Below are 19,166 nucleotides of genomic sequence, written 5' to 3' on the forward strand. Positions count from 1 at the left end.
CATTGGCCGCATCACTGAATAAGCCGCAGGGTTGAAAGTTTGGGGAAAAAGTAGCGTCTTATAGTCCGGAATTTACGGTAGTTGAAGTTAAGGGCCTGAAAATGCGAAAGTTCGAAAACTCCCTAGAGTGGAAATATGTAAAACGCTTGACCTGCTGCTATGTGGAAGACGCTACACCTCCCCTTAAAAAAGGACTAACATGCTCAGAGACGGTTTCTCGCCCAGGGTCATCACCGCCTTAAGCAAGCACAAAAAACAGTGAAAAAATATCATACATATGTAGAGAAAATGCATATTCATAACTTTTTCTGGGGTTTTGAGGTTTTCCTTGCCCTCTTATAGGTTTTAGATCAGGGGATGGTGTTATAATAGTCTGTAGTCTGTAATAGTCTGTGGTCTGTGCAGCCCTTTGAGACTTCTTGTGATTAAGGGACAGATAAATAAACACAACTTGACTTATTTATTAATCATTTATTTATTCTAATTTTTACCCAAATGTTGCTGCTATTGTCAATGCACTACATTCTATTTTATGATGCACTCCCAACATAGGCCAGTTTAGAAGCACTACTTTGTAAATACAGTGGAACCTCGGTTTTGGAACGCCTCTCAGTTCGAACAAATCGGAGTCCGACCAAAAATTTCGAGAAATTCTTGCTTTGCTGTTCGGTCAAAAAAATCGGAGTTTGAACGCTGGTAATGCGTGAGTGCGTACGCTAGGGTGCGATGCTGTGCGGCGTACTGGTGTAGATCGCTCTTCGCGTGACCAACTGTTATCGCGTGCGGACGTGCTTCGTTTTTGCTTTCACTTTTAATATAGGTGTACCAAGTGTTTTAGCCCCTTATTATGCGTCCGAAGAAAGTCAGTGCAAGCAGCAAAGTTGCTACAGGTGAAAAAAGAAAAGTAGTGCGTACAACTATTGCATTTAAGAAAGAAATAATAGCCAAATATGAAGGAGGTGTGCGAGTGTCTGATCTTGCTAGGGAATACAGCATGGCTTCTGCTGACCACCACAAAGGTAAGAAATCCTATTCATAATTATTTTCTTTATCCTTTTTTTATTTTTACACGTTCATGTTAGCGTAATCTTTCGTACGGAAGATTACGATAACGCAAACGTACGATTAGCCTGGGTTAGCTTTATGTTTATGTTAAACATTCAAGGTAAACATTCAGGGTGTTGGAATGGATTAAAACGATTGACATTATTTTTAATGGAAAAAATGATTTTGGTGATCAAACAAATCGGTTTTCGAACAGGGTTCTGGAACGGATTATGGTCGAGAACCGAGGTTCCACTGTACTGGCTCTCTATCTAATATTCATTTCTGACTTTTTTTTTACCATAAGGAACAATATACACAGCGTTGTTTAAATCAACGACAAGAAAGACAATTCTATTTATGTAACCTCAAACTAAAATACCTTTCATCTTTTTCCAGATTTATTCACAAAGCTTTGCTCAACATAATGGATTTCAAATTGAAAATAAAAAAAATCCCCTTGGGGTAAAAACATTCCCAAAACGTCTCAAACTCGTGATGATGGGAGCTGCCCCTGGAACGGGTGGAAGACGCAGTTCCTTGAGGTCAGCGTTCCTGAAAAAGGAAATGTTCCATGTCCCTTTGCCTTTGAGCTTAAAAACGGCACGCACGTCTGCACAGGGCGATCCATTAATGCCACTGAGAAGTGTTACTTTCCCTGCTGCCTCCTTGGTGTCAGGTTTAAGTCGTGACAAGAGAACAGCCGGCCCGGTTGAAAGGGCGGACAAAGAAGTTTACATCCGGTCGCAGGTTGCGCCTTAAATCAAAAGGTCTTCCTAAGGGAAGGGGTGAATAGTTCAACACAAGTATGCAAATTGGCATCTCGCCAATATGCCACCTATGCCCGAGTATGAGTTCATGGCATTGACACTGAGCCCCCTACTTGCAGAGTGGGTGGAGAGTATATCGCTATCTGTGGAGCTGACAAGTGACAGGGCCAGCTGGAGAGTGAAACCCTGTAAGATAGGCACTTGGTCTGTGACAAGCAGACCACGCGCAAGCCCCCCACAGTGTCGTGTTACCTCAAGAAGGATTCAGAGATACCTCCGCCGATGTGGCCCAGAGAGGGACAACTCATCATTAGGGAATCGACCGCAGACATCCTTTCGCCATGGGCGGAAAACAGTCTCACGGACTCTCCAACAAGGAGCTAAGCGAGGTAAGCGTGAACCAAGGAGGCCGGCGGAGCACCGGTAGCGACCAGACCAGTCTTTCCTCTGCGGCAGAACGAATCCGGAGGCATGCCACGATACACTTTGGCTACAGCACCTTGAGCCTTGCTATGCGTGGCCTTGACGATGCTCCGTCCGAGTTGTGGGAGCTGCGCGAGCTGCAGAAGCTTAACTTGTCCATGAACTGTCTTTGCTCCTTGCCACCTGCCCTCAGCGCACTGGACAACCTGGTGGTCCTCAACCTATGGGGCAACAATCTGACCAGCCTGCCGCCAGAGATCGGCCTGCTGAAGAAGCTACGTGTGCTCTTCGCCTGCCGCAACCGCCTGAGCGAGGTGCCCGAGGAGCTGGGTTCCTGCACCTGCCTGGAAGTGCTAAGCCTGGCTAACAACCAGATCAGCAGCCTTCCCGGCAGTTTGGCAGCCATGCGTAACCTGACTAAGCTTAATTTGAGCCACAACCGCATCGCTCATATCCCTACCTGCGTCTACAGCATGAAAGGCCTAGTCTTCTTACACTTGGCCTGCAACCGCCTGGAGACCATTGCTGATCAGATCCAGGACCTGGTTAATCTTAAAATCCTCATCGTGGAGGGTAACAGCATCCACACATTACCCAAGACCCTGTGCTTCCTGGAATCCTTAGAGCTCCTCAACGTTGACTTCAATGAACTGCAGAACGTACCAGTGGAAATGTACTTGCTTATAAGGCTTAGGAGGCTGGCCTGCCATCCTTTGGACAAGGGACTTCATATTGTTCATAATCCTTTGCTCAAGCCCATCCACGAAGTATTGCAAGGAGGACTAAGTTCCCTTTATAACTACCTCAAACCGACGTGATGCAGCATCTACAAGTTCGACACTGGTACCTGGCGGGCGCTGGGGACATGAACGCACACGCCTCGAACACATACCCACCCAACCCCTGATTCCTCGATCCATGTTACATCACAGGGCATCTTGCAGGGCACACAAATAGATGTTTTAAGTGTTGTTGGCTGTAAATAAACACCTACAGACCACCAGGATGTGCGCCACGCAGAGCACGCGTGTGAGCGTAATCCGCAGTTAAGAGTTAAAAGGGAAGGCAAAAATTCACAGGTCTACATTTGGACGCTGATTAGTGGCGAGTGGCTGCGGGGAACACACACATGGTTGGTCGCATTCAGGTCATAGGGATCAGTTAGTGGAAAGAACAGTAAAGCAGAAGGGGAAAAATTATGCAACAAGGAGCACGCAAGTGAAGCTTTGGGTGCGGGATACCTTACAGAAAGATTCCACAATGACTGGTAGAAATGGTAATGGAAATTTGAAACAAATGACTAGACTCAAACACATTGGGAAGAAATTTAAGTGTTTGAGTGGCTTAATAGCAGGCGAAAACAAGTCCAGTAGCTTTGAGATCATATAAAAACTAATTAATAAATAAGGTAGATGCAGCATCAAACCACTAAAGCTGAAGGATTTTCTATGACTTTTAAGTGTTTTGTGGACTTGAGTTCAAGGAGTTGCAGGGACAGCCCAGCCATAGATGACCTTCTCTAAAAATGAATCTTAATGCATCATCAAGTTGCAGTTTCGATTAATAACTTTAAACCTTTTCTAGACAACAAAAATTAAGATACAGTGGTTTATGAAACTATTTGGCCCCATTGAAATGTGTGACCTTTTGCCACATTTCAGACTTCAAACATCAAGATATAAAACTGTAATTTCTTGAATCAACAATAAGTGGGACACAATCATGAAATGGAACACACTTTATTGGATATTTTAAACTTTTTTAACAAATAAAAAACAAAAAAGTCGGCGTGCAAAATGATTCAGTCCCATTGCGTTAATACTATCTAGCGCCGCCTTTTGCTGCAATGACAGCTGCAAGTCACTTGGAATATGTCAGTCAGTTTTGCACATCGAGAAACTGATATTTTTGCCCATTCCTCCTTGCAAAACAGCTCGACCTCGGTGAGTTTGGATGGAAAGCGTTTGTGAACAGCAATTTTCAGTTCTTTCCACAGATTCTCAATTGGATTGAGGTCTGGACTTTGACCCGGCTATTCCAACACCTTGATATGTTTTTTGGTGAACCATTCCATTGTAGCTTTTGCTTTATGTTTTGGATCATTGTCTTGTTGGAAGACAAATCTCCATCCCAGTCTCGGGTCTTTTGTGGACTCCATCAGATTTTCTTCTAGAATGGTCCTGTATTTGGCCCCATCCATCTTCCCATCAATTTTAACCATCTTCCCTCTCCCTATGAAAAGCAGGCCCAAACCATGATGCTGCCACCACCATGTTTGACAGTTGGGATGTTGTGTTGAGGGTGGTGAGCTGTGCTGCTATTACGCCAAACATAACGTCTTGCATTGTTGCCAAAAAGTTCGATTTTGGTCTCGTCTGACCAGAGAACCTTCTTCCACATGTTTGGTGTGTCTCCCAGGTGGCTTGTGGCAAACTCTAAATAAAACTTTTTATGGATATCAAAGAAATGGCTTCCTTCTTGCCACTCTTCCATAAAGGCCAGATTTGTGCAGTATACGACTGATTGTTGTCCTATGGACAGATTCTCCCACCTCAGCTGTAGACCTCTGCAGTTCATCCAGAGTGATCATGGGCCTCTCGAATGCATCTCTGATCCGTTTTCTCCTTGTATGAGATGGAAGTTTAGGGAGACGGCCCGATCTTGGAAGATTTGCAGTGGTCTGATACTCCTTCCATTTCCATATTATTGCTTACACAGTGCTCCTTGGGATGTTTAAAGCTTGGGAAATCTTTTTGTATCCAAATCCAGCTTTAAACTTCTCCACAACAGTATCTCAGACCTGCCTGGTGTGTTCCTCGTTCTTCATGATTCTCTGTGTGCTTTAAACAGACCTCTGAGACTGTCACAGTGAAGGTGTATTTATACAGAGACTTGATTAAACACAGGTGGATTCCATTTATCATCGTTAGTCATTTAGATGAACATTGAATCAATCAGAGATCCTCATTGAACTTCTGGAAAGAGTTTGCTGCACTGAAAGTAAAGGGACTGAATAATTTTGCACACCCACTTTTTCGTTTTTTTATTTGTTAAAAAAGTTGAAAATATTCAATAAAGTGTGTTCCACTTCATGATTGTGTCCCACTTATAGTTGATGCTTCACAAGAAATTACAGTTTTATATCTTTACATTTGAAGTCGGAAATGTGGATAAAGGTCACAAAGTTTAAGGGGGGCGAATAGTTTTGCGAGCCACTGTACTTAAATTATAATGTCATAGCAATGTCGATACATACTTTTGTATCCCAAAAAAAATAAAAAATATCAACAATAATCACGCTTGTTATGTTGGAATGCTTGCTTTTGGAGGTAAAACATACATAAATTAAGTATCATTGGCACTTTTCTTGTAACTTCGGTGCATTACCCATGATATGAATTCATTGAGCACTCCGAATATGCCGAAGTAAACATCCATGTTGTAAAAGATCATCTTGGAAGTCCATGTTATACTTGCAGGTGACATCACAGCAATATTAAGCTATTTAAATGTTATTTATCAAGGTATTTCATGTCACATTCAGCAAATTGTTGCAACAAATCTGTAATGCAGTTTATGGTTTTATCATCTTAAACTTGCAAACACAGGAAGATTGCAATGAATTATTTCTGTAAATATATCATTCATACAAGAATATTGTGTACATCTTATGGTTTAATGTATACTTTCCAAATATCTTTTAGCTCAACTCCAGGGCACTGGCTAAAAAGTGACCTCTGTTGGAGCTCACTGGTAATTACATGTGTCGGAGTAATCGTGTCCTCTCCGTCTCGCAAGACATTACATAGGAGTCACACAATTAGAAATTACTGATAAAGCTAGAAACAGTAGCCACCTAACCAAAAAAATGATGCTGGAGCTTAGGTGAGGGTGGGGCACATTGTTTTTTGCACAAGAAAAGCTCTGATAGAAGCATTCCAATGTTCTCAATATCTTATTTTTTCGTCATAAATAAACTAACAATGAAGCAAATAATAAAAACCTAAAAAATAAAGAAATATGTCAGTAGGATTAATACTGTTCAGATCAGGGTTGGGTAGGGTTACTCTAACTGGATTACTTTCAATTACTTTTGGATTACTCCAATACCAAATATGCTAATGAAAGACAAAAGAAACTAAATATGAATAAAATTACTAAATTTTGTGCAGGCTTGGGGAGTAACGGAATACATGGAACGGCAAAAATGATGTCGGCAAGCTGTTTGGATTTATTTTCATTTTGTTTCTGTCGCATTTTATGTTAGTTTTGCCAGAGATCAAAGCCAGGAGAGAAAGCTTACCACGTGTTGTGAGTCATCATTTTATTCATATTTACTTTCTTTTGTCTTTTATTAGCATATTTGGTATTGGAGTAATCCAAAAGTAGTTGAAAGTAATCCAGTTAAAGTAACCCTAACCAACCATGGTCAGACGACAGTTCAGAGATTTCATCAAAGAAAACTGCGTACGGTCTAGGTGCGCGTTAAGTAGTTACTACATAAATTGACATGAAGGAGGACCGCATAACAAGAGCCTCGAACGCCTTATAATTATTAGAGGTACGGGGAGTAAGTTTGAGTATTTTTTTTAGCGCAACATCGCCACCCTTCTTCAAAGGCCGTGCTACATAACAGCTCACGTAGTCTTAAGGAGAAGCCTCATTTAACGGTAAAAACTCATCCGGTCTCAACCAAGTTTCACATAGACCAATCAAGTTAAGTTTGTAATCACAAATAACATCATCAACAAGAAGAGCTTTAGGAGCATGTATATGATTAATTTTATTCATATTTAGTTTATTTTGTCTTTTATTAGCATATTTGGTATTGGATTAATCCAAAAGTAATTGAAAGTAATCCAGTTAAAGTAACCCTACCCAACCCTGGTTCAGATTCAAGTTTGTGTATTAACAGTCTTTATCCTTTAACTTTCTGGAAAAGACTGTTTTTAACATCAACTGTTCTTCACTAGGGTTCCAGCACAATCATTTATTGTTAACATTAAATTTCATCCGCACTTCTTGGCATGGTCAAAAAACTTGGCTAAAAGGCAGAAAGTCATGGGAAGTCACGTGCAAGGTGCTGCCACAGTCCCATAAGGTTTAGTTCCCCGGCGACCCCTCTTTTTAATTGCAAGGAAATATTTTGCGATCCCATTACAAAAAATGGTTAACCAAATCAGCTGCTTTGTTGAAAGAGTCTGTGATGTGTATGCACTGCCATTGGTCGAACCAGGAAGTAGCTAACGGTGATATTACAAGTATATCAATCTCAAATTATAGCTTGAGAAATGGTCCCCAATTTTGAGCATTGCCGAACTCAGGGTTCATTCACCTTTTTTAAAGGGCAAATTTCAAGAACTTTTCAAGCATTTTCAAGGTCAATATTTCCATTTTCCAGTGCCCTCAAAGGAAGAAATCCAGTGTCGATCGAAAGAATGTGTTATTTTTTGTTGGTTATGGTGATTAAAATAAAGTCGCTATCCTGCTGTTAGCACATACTTTGTGCTATTTTCTGCTGTTCCTATTTATGGTCTACAATCTTTGAGTTAATGGGCTGCTATAAATTGACACGAATTCTGCCATTGAGAATTCAACATCGCACATGTAGCGTGGCTACATAACACTTGTTTACAAACACGAAAAAGGATCCATAGGTTTTGAGTAATAATTGAGTTCAATACGGAAGACAAAAAAAAATTACTGTATGCATGTATACAAAGCACAAAAATGAGACAAATTCGGAATAATTTTAGTGAAATTGATTGCCCTGAAGCAGAGTGCATTTCTATTTTGGAGACTGCTGATCTTTTTTGTTTTATTTATTTTAATCATTATTTTTTGTGTTTTTCAGAAGATCTGTGTAGAAATTGGTTAAAAAAAAAGAATTGTACATAGTTATCTTTTTGCATTTGATCATTTATTTATATTAAAGAAGTTATTTTCAATTCATATTTTGTTGTTTTGCATCTTCAGGTTTTTTGTTGTTTAACTTCAAATCTGTTGGTGTAAAAATCTAATTGTTTTGTATTCTACATTTTTTGTAGATCTGTTAATATTTGAATATGTGTTTCATGTGTTTTGCAGTTGCAAAATAAAAAAATAAAATAAAATAAATCTGAGCTAAAAGAGCAATCTTCTCAGTGAGCTGAGCTGAAAGAGCCATTTCTCAAAAAAAGAGCCAGAATTCCCATGACTAGTTTGATAAACCAGTCCTCTTGGAAGCGACAGTAAGGGGCAGTAAGGCTTCACATGACAACTTGATAATGAGGACTGGAGCCACCATCAAGGTCATTTTCACGCCCTTTTTTCATCATTTAAATAGAGGTTTATTGAGACAGACTGCCAGGAAAGATTGGAGTGGAAATACTTTAAAGCGTTTTTGGGTCCCTTCACCTGAAATTCAAGCATTTTCCTGACCTTGAAACCAACATTAAAATTTAAGCATTTTCAATGATTTCAAGCAGTGGTACAAACCCTGCTGACTAAAGCACAGAGGCTATTCAAGTCAAGTATTTGAATAGCCCTTAAGCACTAAATTTCTCAAAGGACTGCACAGGCCACAATTTCACCATCACCTCATCTGAAACCAATATATTGACAAGGAAAAACTAAAATCATCAACACAAGGAAAATAAGAAACCCTGAGAAGGCGCCTCACCAGTGGTAGTCCCCCTTCCAGGATGACCAGGCTGCAATAAATTTTCTTATTGGGTAATAATAAACAAAACAGTGAACATCATTAAGAAAAACATAGGTAATATGTAGAAATTTGTCAAAGTAGTCCATCACAGCAACGATGCAGATTCCCATTTCTGCTGGCCAGTCGACGCTGGCGTTGACATGCTTCAGGTCCAGATGCTAGTCCGCTGACTCATCTCAAGTCGTCCTTCTCCCTTGTAGCAGTGTTTGAGAACAAATCACGACAATAAGCTGGACCAACAATCAACATCTCGTTTTTTTTTTGGTTAAGGCGCAAAGAAATTAAGTGACATTCATCATTGTATCTCAGTAAGGCAGGCCTCCAGATTTCTGTAATGTAAGTGAGTGGTTGTCTCCAGTATAACTATAGCAATATAAACTCATATTATACTTGCAAATAATATCACCAAGCGGAAGCATATAAATATCAAAAAGAAGTGGCCCAAGTCCAGAGCCCTATGGAATGCCACAGGTGACATCAAAATGTTTAGAGGTCAGATTGCTGTAGTTGACACATTGGTAGGACCTAAACCACAAGGGTACGGTTCCTGAGATACCAATTGATTTTTCCAGACAATCAAGTACAGTGGAACCTCGGTTCTCGACCATAATCCGTTCCAGAACCCTGTTCGAACACCGATTCGTTCGATCACCGAAATCATTTTTCCCATTGAAAATAATTTGAATCGTTTTAATCCGTTCCAACACCCTGAATGTTAACCTTGAATGTTTAATGTAAACATAAAGCTAACCCAGGCTAATTGTACGTCTGCGTTATCGTGATCGTCCGTACGAAGGATTACGCTAACATGAACGTGTATAAATAAAAAAAATCAGGTCGTTTACAAGTCATTTAGCACCCGGGTCCCCACAACAAGTGGTGAGCGGTTCGGTGGAAAGGGGGCTCTGTTCCAACACCCTGAAAGTTGGGCTCCGTTACAACACCCTGAATGTTTACCTGAATGTTCAACGTAAACATAATGCTAACCGAGGCTAATCGTACGTCCGCGTTATCGTAATCTTTCATACGAAAGATTACACTAACATGAACGTGTAAAAATAAAAAAAAGGATAAAGAGAAGAATTATGAATAGGATTTCTTACTTTTGTGGTGGTCAGCAGAAGGCGCAGGTGGACGGTGGTGCTATTATTTCTTTCTTAAATGCAATAGTTGTACGCACTACTTTTCTTTTTTCACCTGTAGCAGCTTTGCTGCTTGCACTGACTTTCTTCGGAGGCATAATTAGGGGCTAAAATACTTCGTACACCTATATTAAAAGCGAAAGCAAAACGAAGCACATCCGCACGCGATAACAGTTGGTCACGAAAAGAGCGATCTACAACCGTATGTCGCTCAGCATCGCACCCTAGTGTACGCACTCACGCATTACCGGCGTTCGAACTCCGATTTTTTGACCGAACAGCGAAGCAAAAATGTCTCGAAATTTTTGGTCGGACTCAGATTTGTTCGAACTGAGAGGCGTTCGAAAACCGAGGTTCCACTGTAATATGTTGTGGTCTGCAGTAGCAAAAGCAGCACTGAGATCCAGCAGCAGTAGCATTGACAAGGCGCTAAGAGGAGATCACTGGTTACTTTAACCAGGGCTGTCTCGGGTATACCTGTAGAAGCATCATAATATGAGGAATTTATCGGAGTTCAAATTGTGTCGTATTACGTACGGGTATAATGATAGAATGTCTGGATAATCCTTGCTTCTAAAATGTATTTTCCTTTAATGTGTGATTGGTAAATCATGTGACACATTTGTTAAATTCAAGATTGTCCATGTGTAACCGCAGTGTACCCGTCCCACCAAAGATCCACATTCACGCTGGACTGGACGATGAGGTTTTTATTATAGTTGCTGCAAATGAATGAGTCACAACACGTGGTAAGCTTCTCTGCTGGCTTTGATCTCGTTGGCAGCTCGTTGTAGACTGCCCAAAACATACCAAAGAGCTTTCTTTTCAGTTTACATAAAATACATTTTAGAATATCAACCATTACAATACATGTTTACATCCATTAACAAGATACTTTTAACAAGAGATCGTATAGTGGCTTTTAAACGTTTACAATGAATTCAACATATTTTTCTTTAGTCTAGATTTTAACCAACATCATCCTTTTTATATATATGAGAAAATAGAAATAAAAACAATAATATAAAAACGGGTACAATTTACGTGCAAATTAATGAGTCACAACAGAACACATGGTAAGCTTCTCTGCTGGCTCTATAAGGGGAATTAGCATTTTAGCACAACATGCAATGTCCGGCAAAACTAACATAAAAGGCGACAGAAACAAAACGAAAATAAATCCAAACAGCTTGACAACATCAATCACATTCCTGTGCATGTTGAGAGATTTGTCAGCTGTGGTTTTAATGTTTAAAATTAACTTTTTGAGGAGCACCAAAAGATCGTGTCTTACCGTTGGCAGCTCGTTGTAGACTGCCAAAAAACCCCACCTTCCTATCGTAAAGTATAAAGCCAAACCAAACCTTACCACATACCATCAGGTGACACTGTTGGACTCATCATCGCAGGACACTTATACAGAAACACATTTCCGCAGGAATTTCAATAAAACAAAAGTTATTATTACACCCGTTACACATGTGATTCTAAATTCTAAATACAATCTTTTTAAATGGTTTGAATTTATGATTTTGGTTCAGAACAGCAAAAAACACAAACTGATTGACTCCCAGCCACTGCCAGTACTAAGCCTGGATAAGAAAGTACCACAGTGCCACACACGAAAACATGCTGTGGCAACCCCTGACAGAGAAAAGTTGAATGTCAACTTTCGTCAACGTGTCCCAATTTAAGGTTGCGTGAAGTAGCGTCATTGAATATCACTTGACAGCTCATCAGTGCCCGTGAGAAGTCATCTGCAATCAAGGAGTACAATTAAAACGCAAGATCACATGCTGTTCACAGTTTGAAACTGTGCCGTTGCTCCGCAAGACGCTGAAGAACACCCACATGACACCTATTGGCAAACAGCAAAAGGTTGACACGTTTCTCTTACCTTTCGTTTAGCTCATCATGTCGGTATAACGGATGTGTCAGTGTTACTGGGGAGATACGCGATGAAAGAGTATGGATTTGTATGATATTAATGTCAATACCCTTGCACGGCTGCATCGGATGTTAGTCAGGACTGAGTATAGAGCAGGCTTTTGTGCTCCTGCTGGTATTTTTGTGCATTCTTGGTCATTAAAGGTCTGTAGGCATGACAATGCACAACAAATAGGCGCCAAAACAAAAACCTGGTCTGGTTCATGTCCTATGATATCCTGTGTATCAAAATAGATATTGATTACTATTACAATTAGAGTGGTTTTCTAAAATGGCATGCACAATACACCCAGACAAACATATGATGACATGATATTTTCATATTCTGTATTGTCCTGTCTTTTTCCGACTGCCTGACTGGTGGTGATACGAAGGAGAAGAACGATTTGAGATGAGTCAGCGGACCAGCGTTTGACCTGAAGCATGTGAACGCCTGCATGGACCAGCTGGCAGAAATGGGAAGCTGCGTCGTGGCCGTCATAGACTTTCTTGACTAGTTTACAGGCTGGGGGCATCGCTGCTGTCATGCACTTTCCAGACAAATTTTCAACATGTTACCTAGTGTTTACTATGTTTGTGTACTGTAATGCTAAATGTAATTCACCCTGGTCATCCTGAAAAGGGGATACCACTTGTGAGGTCCCTTCTCAAGGTTTCTCTTTTTCCTCACGCTGAGGTTTTGAGTTGTTCCTTGCCCGCATGTTGGTTTAAGATCAGGTCATTGTGTCATTGTAATCCTGGGCAGTCCTTTGAGACATTTTTGTGATTAAGGGCTATATAAATGAATTTGACTTGACTTGACTTAAAGATATAAAGTAGACATTGGCACAAACATGGTGGCAACGACTAGGTATGGATTGCATAATGTAAAAGAAATATAAATTTCTCATCCTAAGAATTTTTATAAAAATTCACATTGGTATGGTAGTTCGCATATTTTACCACTTAAGTCAGCATCTCCTGAAAGTGCTTCAGATATTTTCTGGTATTGTGAGCGAACTAGAAACCTCTGGAAGAATTTAGCAACATTTATTTGTGATAATCCAACTGCAAATTTTGTATTGTTTTGTGAGCATGCCATTCATGGTTTATGTCTTACTTCGAAAAGATATTTTGATTGTAAAAGTTTAGTTTTTTAATATGTAAATGCCAATTTGGAAATCACAAACAAATTATTTTCTTTAATCCAGAGAGCGGGGTTCAGTCTGATGTCAAGAAACCACGAGACCAAGGTGAGAACATGGAACTGAAATTTCGATAACAGCATCATCTCCAAACAGAAGAGCAGCTTCAGCGACGGACTTCTGTCACAGTCTTGTTCCATGGACAGACTGTGGAGATCAATTCTTCCTCATGTAATGAGTAAAAGCCCACATTAAACCCCACCCCCACGCATTACCCTATTTTTATTACATTGTGTATATTCCGTAGCACTATTTAAATACTCTATAGCAAAACGTTATATTGGGTATTTTTGTATTCTATATTTTATTATTTTATTTTTCAACGCAAGGATACTGCTGGAAGTGTGAATTTCCCTACGAGGGATGAATAAAGTATCTATCCATCTATCGATAACACAAAAATGTACGAATGATGGCAAGCAGAAAACAGAAGTTGTGGTTTCCTGTTGACCTATACAACGCCTCAAAAAAGGTATAAAAATCTTGCTTAAAAATGTCATAGAGAGACTATTGCTTAGATTGTCTGATTCAAGACTTGTGTTGCGGTGGTCTCCAGAATATATTCCGCAAAAAAAAAAAACAACTTCTCTAGAAGCAGTTCTTCTCCAGCCTCTTAATTTACCAACATTTTCCTCATCCGAACGAACAAAAAGGACACGTTTAGAATCCACGATCGTTGATCACATACCATTGGCCTGTTTCTTTGCTTTATTCCAATCATCAGCAGAGTAACTTAGTTTCATCCATACCAGTAGATAGCAGCAGTTTTCCACTTTTTTCTCTCTATGTACTAATTATCTGCTCATGAGAACCTACAGCCTAAAACAACATATTTAATAACTTATTTAGTTTGATGAAGCTATTTAATATTGCATTGCGAAAATATAATAAAATAAATTAAACTAAGTTAAATTCTTACAGATAATGTTGCTCTATTTAAATGGTACCTTATGTTATATTTGACCACTAGATGGCATAAAATTGGCTAATATGAACAAAGACCATTGCCAAATGAGCTCAGTGTTGCAGCAAGATGAAAAACTTATAGGTATGGATTCCGCTGTGTAAAATGAATAAAGTTTTTGTCCTTTGAATATTTACAAAAATTAACATTGCTTTGATGGTTGTAAGGAAAATGAAAGGGCTATCAAAAACCTTATCTACAACTCAGTGTTCTTGTCTTTATCCTAATACAATCTCAAGTCTTAACCGTGACAATAGTTTATGTAGTTTTGCCTATTATTCAGATTTTTTTTTTCTACTGAATGGAAGTTTTTTGTACCACTAAGAGGCACTAAATATTGCACTGTCCATTTAAGTATGTTTAATATATTGAAAAAAAAAATTATTAAAAACAAAAAGGAAAAATAAATGTTTCACCGTCAGATAATTCTTTAAAATAAGCAAAAAGTATTCAGTTAATTTTCCAGATAAACAAGATCTTAAGTGAACATTGTAAAATAGGTTATACTTCTCGTAAAATCCTAAAATTATTCATAAATGTACTGTCACAATAATTAAAGTTGAAATAAACACCATAAATAAAACTGGTTGAATTAATTGAGTGTCAAACATATTTGTCGTATTTGAAAGGTTTTAATAAAAAGTGTGCCTTGGTTAAAAAGTTTGGGAAAATTGATTTCAACTAGGTAATTTGATCCCATTGGGATGTCGTTTTCCTCATATTTTTCATGTGTAGACACTGAATCCCTAATGCCCCCAATAAGCAGGTCGGCGCCTTGCATGGCTGCATGGCCCTTATTGGTGTGCAAGTGTGTGTGTGAATGGGTAAGTGTGAAGCACATTGTAAAGCGCTTTGGGAGGTCTTCATTGACTTGAAAAGCGCTATATAAATGCAGATCATTTACCATTAACAACAGAAAGAAAAAAATAAACGTTTCGCTGTCAGATACTTTCTGCTCATTTTAAAGAATTATTTTGTTATTTTTCCCAGATAAACAAGATATTAAGTAAACATTGAAATATAGGTTGTACGTATAGTAAATTCCTAAAATTAGATAAATTATTAACAAATACACTGTCACAACAATTTAAGATGAAATAACACCAGGAATACAACTGGTTGAATTAATTCAGTGTCCAACATATTTGTCATATGGTGCTCCTTGAAAAGTTTTAATGAAAAAAGTGTGCCTTGGTTTAAAAGGTTGGGAAAATTGATTTCAACTAGATAATTTGATCCCATTGGGATGTCGTTTTCCTCATATTTCACACGTGTTTTTTGTTTAATTTGCTCTAAATTTTTGATATGGGTTAATCATGCAGTTTGACTGTGCAAATTATTTAATAGCATTAAAAAACAAGCGTGGTACCATTTGCGTTGCTTCTTTATGATGTCACGTTTTACAACTTTTTTGGGTTACCGTATTTTCCGCACTATAGGGCGCACCGGGTTATAGGGCGCACCCCCCAAAAATAGTTTTTGGGTCCTATATCTTCCATAGATAAGGCGCACCGGATAATAAGGCGCTACAATGGGAACGTCGACAAAACAGTCAGATGATTCAGTCAAACTGATTACCCCCTTAACATTCCTAAATCTTGCAAAGAAGCAAGTATGTGTCGTAGACACGTGCGGATGCGGTGTCCGTACGATGTCACTCAAATGCATCGTTTCAAATATCATTCTGAAGGTTAAAGTCTTGGGATTCAAGAAATGCCAACCATTCCTTAGTTTCTATTTTCTTTTTCGCTTGCAACTTTACTGTGCAAATGACAATAAACACTTGGAATTGAGTTTAATTTAAAAATAGACACTCCATTCCATCCATTATCTGCACCGCTTATCACAGAAACATCAAGTTCAGTCTGAAACAAGATACTGGGAAAATATATAGCCAGGGTAGCTCACTGAAGTCGTTGTGTTCAATAATATTGTGCAGCCATGGTCCTCTTATATCCGTGAGTTTAGTAAATCCAGGAGAATAAAATATTTACAAATACAGAATAGTAAAAAAATGATTTCTGTATGCCGTCAAACCACGTGTTATACGCATTCATCTTTTTCGGCCAATTGCAGGCTTTGTTTTGCCGCTTCAGCCAATGCCATCGATTCAAATGATGATTGACACGTTGGTTAGCCAATGAAACAACGGTTAATAAATCCCAGCATACACCGCAGACTACTTGGCGTTCAGAGGAAAATCTAGTCGGCGGCTGCAAGTTAGTTTGAAGACTTTGCGATTTAAAATTGATCCATAAATAAGGCGCACTGTATTATAAGGCGCATGGTCAGCTTTTGAAAAAAATTAAGACTTTTAGGTGTGCCTTATAGTGCGGAAAATACGGTAATTTATTATTATAATTTTTAAACAATTTAATTTCAAAACGATTTTTTTATGTTCCTGCGTTACAGCTAATAATTTGTATACTTTAGAAAAAAATGTATTTGTAAAAAAAAAAACATTTTCTGTGGGCACAGGTGTTGTGTAATTGAAGCCGCCATTTTAAAACGTTTGCAATAGGTAAGGAACGTAAAACTATCGTACGAACTTTAAAAACAGACAAAATGACCACCAAAATTCGTTTTCTAAAGTAGGACACGATAGTAAACACTAACCTTGTTACCTGGATGCGTGACCGAGAGTTAATGAAGGGTGGGGTGGCGGTTGTGAGGGCGCGTTTCAATTCTTCTTTTCTCCCGCTCATAAACGCCCTCTCCCGGACACGGAGGAACGCCCCCACCGCACGCAGCTGCCAAGGCACCACTCGCTCCATCCACGCGCGAGTCTGCCATCCACTCACACTCGCGGTCCTCCTTCGAATGTGGACGCGGAACGAAGAGCACAGAAGGGAGACCAGAGCAGCGAGCGGCGGTGTGAAGACACCTCGCTTTAAAACCAGTCATTAAAACACAAGAGGACCGTCAACGGAGGTTATTTTCCCCCTCAATTCCTCCTTTTTTTAGGGACTCCGAAGTTGCGAGGCAAGCGCCGAATAGTTTTGTTTTCCCGACTCCGCGGTCGCCTTGGCGCCGTCGTCATGGATAAAGTTGTCGGTTGGTGGTTCACCGCCACTACGTTACTACTGTCCGCCCGGGGAGAAGTTTTCAAAGGTAAGTGAACGCATCACAGTTTAAAGAAATGTACGTTTGTTTATTATGCAACGTCATGTAAATACAAACAGGTGCTGCCGTACCTCGGGGCTCAAGAGTTCAACGTTTGTGTACGTCTAACTTTATCTTTATAAGTTGTCCTGTCTAATGTGATTAACCTCAAAGGGATTCCCGCGTCCTGGTTGTCACCTGTCAAAATAACAAACGACGGAGACGAGTCAAAAACACAGGAAAATGATATAAGGAACAACGACTTTTTAGTACACGGATGTGTTTTGCAGGCTGTGTTTATTGTTGCATGAAAATTGTTGCGTGGAATTGATTTATAACGGGGGAAAAGTTCAGGGAATTTTCACTAATGCAGTGTACAAAGGTCCCTGAAGGGCTCTTATTGACAACCAAACCCCACATTAATTCGTTCTGCGGTTGATGAGCACTAATGGATGGCCAGTCTAATCGATCCAGCTCCAAAATGTCCCTTTTCAAAGCTCTTATTTAAAAGTTGTCTGATGAGAATTAAATGCACTACCCCAGAGGTGCTATTGGGGGCAGTATTGCACACGAGGACAGCATCTTTGGATGCAGAGGATGCAGATGAGATGAAAACTTTGTCCAAGTCTTGGGAAACCATTGGATATATTTCTTTGTTAAAATGCAGTATTTTATCCACGCAAAAGTGAATCAGCATTCTCTCCCACCTGATTGAGGGTGCAGAGATTTCTCAAGGGGTAAACTGTCGATAAACACCCTCCTAATTGCTCACAAGTGTGTGTGCGTGCACGTGCCTGTGGAAATATGTAAACCAGGAGGTAATCGATGTTTCACTTTTTTCCCTGGCGAGGTGACGGATTAGCTGCACGGCAGGCTTGAGTGTTTGCTATGGGGGGACGTGCTAACATCTCATGTGCTAATCAGATCACGCACAGTCTTGTTCCACCCGGACCCCCCATCTCATCACCACCATACCGTGTTAGCCCCTGGTAGAAGTAACCTGTAAATTTCACCTTTTGGTGATTTTTTGGAAGATCCCCGGATCGCTTCCTCTTCCATTTTTGTCTTCTGATACGCAGGATGCTTGGAGACAACAATAAATCACTTGTTCTGTCAGGCGCAGTTTTTTCCGCCACATGACAACAGCAACCATTATCCCCCCAACCCCCTGATAGGGTTTTTCTTCTGATGTCTCTACTAGGGATGGAGATTTCATCCTTGCAGCCCGTTTAGGCGGTAGCCTGTTTAACCTTGCGCCTACTGTGCGCTCCTCCTTCTGATACATATTAGTCAAATTAATTCCTGCCATATAATTCCATACTAAACTCAAATCTCATTGCGTGACATGTTGTCCTCTGCAATGCCAAAGTAGTGAAATATTTTTTACCTAGTTTTTTCAGCACAAAACTTGGAGTTTCTGCTGCTGACTTCCTGATTTGATGTTTACAGCCAAACGTCCGTTGGGCTTGAGTTATTGTATACTCTAGATTCTTCTGCCGAGCAGTGATTTTCTTTCTCATGGTCTTACACCGCCAAAATGTGCGGCAAAGTTACTTTTTCTGTGTCTGCAGCTGCCTTTGTACTTGTTCAGCTTGCATGCTGTACTCTGCTTGTTCTCCCATAAGTAATACAAAACAAAGCATACATTCGATTGTGATAGCTCGTATCGCCATGTACAAAAAGATATTTTAAATGGAAATTCATCAATTAACTGATGAGCTGACAGGCGGCCACCGTTTTGAATCTCTTGCTACAGAACGCCAATAAAACAAGGTGTAAACAATTTATCAGGCCCAATGTCCTGAGTAAGGTTTTGGGCTGATCTCTTCTAAAATAAACCAATCTTTTCCTCTAATCTTATCTTCCCTCTCATTGTTCTGAAAAGGT

The 19,166-nt window shown here is 39.7% G+C and overlaps 2 protein-coding genes across 2 annotated transcripts in view; both read left to right on the plus strand.

Moving 5' to 3' along the window:
- Positions 1 to 2,037: 2,037 nt before the first annotated feature.
- lrrc30a (leucine rich repeat containing 30a) lies at positions 2,038 to 3,055 on the plus strand. Its single transcript, XM_088320290.1, has one exon. The coding sequence runs from the start codon at positions 2,156 to 2,158 to the stop codon at positions 3,053 to 3,055; it is 900 nt and encodes a 299-aa protein (XP_088176416.1). The 5' UTR covers positions 2,038 to 2,155.
- A 13,632-nt stretch (positions 3,056 to 16,687) lies between these two features.
- LOC148376640 (receptor-type tyrosine-protein phosphatase mu) overlaps positions 16,688 to 19,166 on the plus strand; it is a 366,093-nt gene continuing 363,614 nt past the window's right edge. Inside the window, exon 1 of the mRNA XM_088349733.1 lies at positions 16,688 to 17,288. Within this exon, the coding sequence (XP_088205859.1) occupies positions 17,216 to 17,288 (73 nt within the window). The 5' untranslated portion in view covers positions 16,688 to 17,215. The remainder of the gene's footprint in view (positions 17,289 to 19,166) is intronic.

The sequence above is a fragment of the Urocampus carinirostris genome, chromosome 1, assembly GCF_059441175.1.
Source record: "Urocampus carinirostris isolate Australia breed hairy pipefish chromosome 1, RoL_Ucar_1.0, whole genome shotgun sequence".
Lineage (NCBI taxonomy): Eukaryota > Metazoa > Chordata > Actinopteri > Syngnathiformes > Syngnathidae > Urocampus > Urocampus carinirostris.

Coding starts and splice junctions, on each gene's coding strand:
- lrrc30a (XM_088320290.1), top strand. CDS start 2,156: ATGGGCGGAAAACAGTCTCACGGACTCTCCAACAAGGAGCTAAGCGAG.